This window comes from Psammomys obesus, unplaced genomic scaffold, assembly GCF_907164565.1.
Source record: "Psammomys obesus unplaced genomic scaffold, mPsaObe1.curated_primary_1811, whole genome shotgun sequence".
Classification (NCBI taxonomy): Eukaryota; Metazoa; Chordata; class Mammalia; order Rodentia; family Muridae; genus Psammomys; species Psammomys obesus.
The window spans coordinates 899165-906199 of NW_026592439.1; the positions used below are offsets into that span (position 1 = coordinate 899165).

General features: G+C 50.3%; 1 protein-coding gene across 1 annotated transcript; it reads right to left on the reverse strand.

Moving 5' to 3' along the window:
* Window positions 1-222: 222 nt before the first annotated feature.
* On the reverse strand, window positions 223-4094 carry Nhlh1 (nescient helix-loop-helix 1). The gene is made up of 2 exons (XM_055613290.1): window positions 4012-4094; window positions 223-1449 (listed from the first exon to the last, which is right to left on the reverse strand). Exon 2 carries the CDS (start codon window positions 1283-1285, stop codon window positions 884-886), a length of 402 nt encoding a protein of 133 aa, XP_055469265.1. The 5' UTR covers window positions 1286-1449; window positions 4012-4094; the 3' UTR covers window positions 223-883.
* Between the last annotated feature and the right edge of the window lie 2941 nt (window positions 4095-7035).

Sequence of the window (7035 nt, forward strand, 5' to 3'; positions counted from 1 at the left end):
AGTTTAAGAATGGAAGGGGGGAAATGTAATAAGAAGGCCCTAGAGCACTCACAGGGGGCGGTAGCAGGCATCCCCTCTCATCTGAGGGAGGAGCTGATGGGGTTTGCATGTTTGCTGGGTCCACTGGGGTGGAAGCAGCAGCTGCTGAACTGCCCCACCCAGGTCCTGAGCCTTCTGCAAGGTGCCCTGGGCTGTTTGGAGATGTCGTCCTTAACCCAGGACTGAGGTTTTCCTATTTCTGGCTGGCACAGGGAGAGGGAGAAAGCTGGGATGGCAGAAGTGGGAAGGGACAGCCAGATAGCTCCAAAAAGGCACTCACTACCAAGTTACATCTGAGGTCTGTGTGTGCTAAGCCTCAGGAACAAGATAGACAAAAGAAAGGCAGAGTTTTTCTACAGTCCCTGGCTACCCAGGAGTCGCCTCACTCTTCTCTCTGTGTTCCAAGAACCTATCCCTCCCCTGGGCATGGACAGACAAGTCTGGAAGTTAGGAACCCATTCCCCACTCTGCCAGGAGACATTTCCCTTATATTCTAAGGCTGAGCCCCACCATTGCCAAAAGAGAGAGAATCAGGGTCGGGGTCTCTGAAAACTTGGACATAGGGCAGAAAAGGCAGCAGCTGAGTAGAGGCTAGGTTTAGTAAAACGCCCAAAAGGACTCCATTCCAACCATTCTAGCAAGCAACTCTGATCAGCTAGGCCCCGAACAACTCTCTGAAAGAACCCATGAGAACATCCCTCACATGCCTGGGCCAGTGAAAACAAAATGGCCTTCAGGACTAGCGGTGTGAGCCGGGTCCTCTGGGGTGGGAAGGAGCCAGCCATTCTAAGTAATGCATGGTGACAGAGAAGGGGAGAATCCAGGGCGGGAAGCGGGCTGAGTTTCAGACGTCCAGCACGTGGTTCAGATAGGAGATATAGCAGATGGCCAGACGGAGGATCTCAATCTTGGAGAGCTTCTTGTCCGGGGGTAGAGTGGGCAGTAGCTTGCGCAGCTCGGCGAAGGCCAGGTTGAAGGCTTCCACTCGGATGCGCTCCCGCGTGGCATGTGCGGTGCGGTACTTGGCCGTGGCGCGGCGCCGGCGCCTGCGCTCCTCACGGCTCAGGTGCTGCAGGTCTTTGCGGCCGGACTCTCCAAGCTCCGAGCTCCGGACCTGTCCCACTCCGGGATCCCCCGACCCAGCACCATCCGGGCCCAGGCCGCCCCCACTGTCACTAAAGCCCGACTCGGTCTCCGAGTGGGTGGGAGGCAGGTCCAGCTCCATGGTGTCGGAGTTGAGCATCATGATGCAAACCCCCTGCCTAGTGAAATCTGAATCCCCTCCCTCTAGGAGCTTGAAAGCTGGGCTGTGAGAGAGGCAGGAAGGGCTTGGGAGTGCTACGGTCTGCCACTGAGCTCTGGAAAGCAGAGTCACTTCAGGGTTCCATGGTCAAGATTCCAGCCTGCAGCCTGAAACAGAGAAAGGGAGAACTGAGAATTGACAGCTGAAGGGGTGGACAGCTCAGAGCTGGGGGAAATGAGGTGGGAATCCTGGTAAAGGAGAACTGAAAATTGGCGAGGAGGGCTGTCCAAGGCTAGAGAGAGCTACCTGCAGGTGGAAAGCTGTGGGAGTTAAAAGAGGGGAAAAAGAAAGCGCTAGGAAAGACCGAGCAGGCAAACTAAGGCTGCACAAGAGGACCAAAGACCTAAAACTGCAGAATTCCTAGAAGAAAACAGAGGGGAAGTCCTTGGCAGTGGGAATATGAGAACAGAAGCATAAGCAAAAAAAAAAAAAAAAAAAAAAAAAAAAGTTACATCAAACTGTAGTGCACAAAAGAGAACAATTAGCACCGTAAAAATTAAACCATATATCTGAGAACAGAATAATATGCTAGGCATATGAAGAGGTTCTTAGCTAGGTGTGGCAACATATGCTTGTGTAACCCCACTGCTCAGAAGACTGAGGCAGGAGGATTATGAATTTGAGACTATCCTGGATACACAGTGATACTCAATCTCGAAAAAGGATAGTCCAAAACTACCGAAAAAATGAACAACCTAATTTTAAAATGGGAAAAGACTTGAAGAGATATTTCTCCAAAGATAATGCACAAATAGCCAGCATACATATGAAAAAATATGGCACATCGCTGATACTAAACATGCAAATTGAAACTACAGTGAAACATCACCTCACATCTACCAGAGACAGTGTATTAAAAAAAAAAAATTAAACACTTAAAACAACTAAACCTATGTTAGCAGGAATGTGAAGAAAAAGAACCCTTGTTTGTAGGATTATAAAGTAGTAGCACTGCTATGGGAAACAGCCCGGCTGGCCTCAAAAAACTGACACTGGAAATACAGTATGTTCCAGCACACGTGTGACATTGGCACACCAATGTTCATAGCAGTGGCAAAAGCAACTCAAATATTCACCAGTGGAGGAATGAGCAAATAGAATGTAAATATGATATATTCGTGATAACAGACTGTGAGCCTGGCATGGGGAGGGACTCCTGTCACACTGCAACATAGATTAAACCTCAAGAACCTTATACTAGGTGAACTAAACAGTCGAAAAAAGACAAGTGCTATGACTCCATTCATTTAAGTTTCTAACATTAGCCTAACTCTTTAAAACAGAAAGTGGAATGATGGTTGCCAGGGGCTGGAGGGGGAGGCGAAGGGGAGCTGGCTATTCCTTAAGGAGTGTAGAATTTCACATTCACAAGAGGAAAAAGTTCTGGAGATCAGCTTCTCATAATGAGAATATGCTTAATGCTCTCAGGCTCTCCCCTTATTGGTTGCGATGGCAAATTTTGTTACATGAGGGGTTTTTGCATAATAATAAATAAGGGGAAGGGCAACCCCAAGGGAATGAGGGGAGAACTACAAGCCTTGGCTTTGGGACTTTCTGCACGCTTGTTTCTTGCTGGGGGAGAGGGGAGAACACAGAGATGGCCATTGTTGAGTGGACTAGGATGTATGGAGCTTGGCACAGGTATCTTAGTTCAGTCCCTCAGAATCGCTCAGCTTCTTCAGCATCACCACTGTAGGCCAGAGAACCAAAGAACCTGTCCATTAGAATAAAAAAAAGATATTTCTTCTCAGGAGGGCATAGGCTGACTTTTAGAGCTCAACTAAGTTTGATGGTCTCAGAATCACTGCATCCTCCCCAGTGAGCTCAGCCTTGATAGAAGCAGAAACTGAGGCTTCTTCCCAGCCGTATGCCCTTCATCCCCAGCCCTGGCTCTCCAGCTGACAGCTGACAGACACTCTCCCAGGAGCCACCCTTTCTCCTGGCTTGCCCCACCCTACCCCACAGAAGACCAGAGCAGTTACAAAGCTCTGAAGGGGACGAAAGATCACCAGCATCTGATGGTGGAGGGACACCTACACACCAAGCTTGACGCAAACAGGAGCTGATTAATGCTGAAATTATGAACATTCTCCATATTCTAGGGGCTAAAGGAAGAGAAGAGGACAGTAATAGCGTGGGGTGGTGGGGGAACATTTCCTGATACACGTTCAGTGTCCCTAACTCCCCGCTCCCAAGGTGGACTAGAAGCTCAGGGTTCCCAGTACATCTATCACAACTGGATTCCCTCTCTGTCCAGTCCCCATGTTCCTGCATCCTCCATCACTCTCTAGGGTCCTCCCTCTTTCTCTCTCTTGCTCCCCATCTGTCACGACCCATCTCCACCTGCCCCTCCCTTTTCCCCACCTCCACTCCCGGCAGCAGCTTTTATTTTCACATCAAGTCTTTCCTCCAGGTCTGGTCTCAAAGTCTCAGGCTCTGAGGAGCAGAAAAGCAACAATTCCAAGAATCCGAGATAGGAGTTCCCACCCTACTTCCTCCAACTACAGCTAACAGAGGTTGCGCAAAGCATCCAAGAGAAGTAGGCAAGAGAGTGGGGCAGAGACGGAGGGAGACCCAGCATTAGAGGAAGGTTCTAGGAGGAGACTTCAGCCAGAGATTAGGAGGGGAGGGGTTGGCCTGCACATCCCCAGCCCATGGTTTCCCCTTACCTAGAAGGACTCTGCCAAGGGATCCCAGGTGGCAAGCGGAGGGGACAACGTAGAGAGCCCCAGTCTCTTCTTGCTGCCCAAGGGTCATCTGTCTGCAAAGTTAGTGACCAGTTTCTAGAGCTCTTGGAGGCAGCTTGTTGTGGCCGAACAGGCTCCAGGACAGACGAGAGGGGTAGATGTAAGGTCTAGGCAGAAGAGGTGGTCTTAGTCCAATAATGGAGTCACCCACACTCACGCGTGCATGCATACATACACACACACACACACATACACACACACACACACTCACAGACACATACACACACCTGAGGTGGCCCAGCCTTATGTGTATATATACACGGAGATACACACACACACACCCCCAGCTTTCTATTGGCTGGCCCTGACACCCCCCTCATCAATATTAAACAGCCAGGCCAGGCAGCCATTGGCAGAGGGATCTGGGAACCCCTTGGGAGCTGGGGGCGGGGGCTGGCCCTGAGGGGGGCGGGGAGTGGGGGAGCAGGGACATCTGTTCTCCATGCATATTTCATAAGCAAGAAATAGAGAGCTGGGGAAGGGGTGGGGCTGGGGCGAGAGCCAGGGCAGGACCACAGATGAACCACCCTCAGTCTCCCACACTAGAGGTAGCAGGACAGAGACTCCAAAGAAGCTGGGTTTAAATGTCAGAGTTCCATCCTGAGTCCCAGAGGGGCTTTGACCATCCCTTCTCCATAGCTCCCTTTTCCCGGGAAGAAGGCTTTCCAGAGCACCAACAGCAAAACTATGAAAAGAATGAGTAACAGGCACTCAAATGTGGAAGAGAACCTAAGTAAGTTCTCACGCAGGTAGTACACCCAGCTTAACCGGTTTCCTTTCACCACTCTTCGGGTCCCAGCACTGGTCATTCTGGGACTCAAGCAGCCCGATAGTCTCTCTCTTCCACACTTCCATTTTCCTGCCTACCCCATCGCCAGGCCAGGAGTGGAGTCATATTCTAGATGGAGACCCCACAAGTTTTTCTAGGCTAGCCAGCCTAAGCTGATCCACAGGGAATCTGGAGCTTGAGAGAAAAGAGGTAAGAAAGAGCTAACAGGAAAGAAAGGAGGGTGTCCAAGACAGGCAGAGCAGAGATTGGAGAGGACGGCGGGGCAGTCTGGGCTGCCTGAGTGTGCAGGCCATCAAATGAGCAACAAGAAAAGTAGATACAAAATTACGTGCAAATGAGCACTGATTACGTTCACATCACTAGCTCAGCCGCCTCCAGGGTCTGTGCCTGTGCATATGCGTGTGTCTGTGTCTGTGTGGGTGTGTTGCAGGGTGGCCCGAGAGGGGATCAAGTTTCTGGGGCTCAGGGAAGCACGAAAACACAGTGGGCTGGGTTTCAGCATGGAAATTCTCCCATGTATTCAGCTGCAAGATGTCTTCATTGAGCGTCAGAGGGTATCAGAAACAAACATGGCTGGAAAGGGTCCAGGCATGGCGAGCTACAGTGAAAGGGGCTTTGTTAGCTGTATGACCTTGGATAAGTACTGACCTTTGAGCCTCAATATCTTTTTTTTTGTCTTTAAAATGGGGTAAATTATAACCGTTAGGGTTGCCATGGAGATAAGTGAGATAATGCTTATGATACGTGAAGACTGTAGTAGGAGCACAGGTTGTGGAAAGGATTTGCCACTTCACTGTGCCTTCTCAACCTTTTCTGGGCTTCCTCCAGGGTGCGGCCTTCCCTATAGGGAGTCCTATAATTCCTCCCCAAGCTTACCCTCCTCTCCCCACCCCCAGGCCTGGGAGGTGCCAACTCCCACCTGGGCAGGCCCAGACAGGTGAACAGGCGCCAGCAGATGGGCTGAGCTGGAGGGGAAAGAAGGCCTGAGGAGGGGGTGGGAGGGCAGGGGATCAGGTGGCGGCTTGGTTCTTGCATCATCATTGCCATGGTGCTGATTAAAAACCAATCTCCTCCTAATGAGCCCCCAGCAACAACAATCCTACTTCCCCCACCCTCCCGCCCTCCAACCCATCCAAGAAATTGGGAGACTGAGACTTGGGAGAAAGTGCCAGGGGGAGATGAGAGAAAATATGGAAAAGCAGAAGAAAATGATGGAGACAAGAGGAGATGCTGAGACACAGAAGAGAAGTGGGGAGACGTAGTCACTGGGTGAGAGAGACATAGAGGGGACAGATAGACAGAGGAGGAGGATGGGGCCAGGTTGCTAAGTCTTTGCAGGAGGTAGAGATGCAAGGGGAGAGAAAGAAAGACTTGGGAAGAAACCTGAAAAGAGGAGACTGTTATAGAGATTCAGGTGTGGGGGAACACACTCAAAGATGGAGAGATGTAGAAGGCAGGGGTAGACATGGAGGAAGCAGAGAACAGACAATTGTCAGGATAATCAAGTAGTAAGATGTCAACAGAATGAAGGATCCAAATCACAAAGGGTAAGGCGTTGAGGAACACAGAAGAAATCTGAGGGACCACAGAGCAGAAAGGAATGGTGGAGGGGGCCGGAAACTGCAGGCAGGAGGCAAACTGTTGCCAGGCTCTCCCCTTGCAGGCCGTTTGGCTCAGATACTTTCCTCCCTGCAAGCCCTGTCCCTGAAGTATCCAGCCCTAGCTGTCCCCTGTGCTCTGGGGACTATTTCTTCCTCCTCCACATCTGTCAACCCAAGATCTTGGGCTCTGGGGATCCCCAGGCCCAGGCCTCATTCAGGACTTCAGTTTTTATCTTATAGAGCAGCCGCCTAAAAGAACACATGCAAGCAACAAAGAGGAGCTAACAGCACAGAACCATAGAAAGCTCTGTTATCTACTGAACCCAGAGTCTACTGGTCCTTGTGACCTCGGACAAGTCATGTAACATTCACTGTATTCCTTTTGACAACTGTAATGTGGGCATAGTGTTACCTTCTCATTAGAGCTCTTGTGACACCCAATGAAACAGTCTGTGGGAGATTGCTAAGTGAAATTGTAGTGTTCAACCCTAACTCCCTACATCTGCATGGTGGTTAAAAGGGCACAAGAAGTTTCATCCAAATATGTAAGGAAGT

What these genes read in the sequence shown, in the direction of transcription:
- Nhlh1 (XM_055613290.1), bottom strand. Translation starts at nt 1,285, where the DNA reads ATGATGCTCAACTCCGACACCATGGAGCTGGACCTGCCTCCCACCCAC.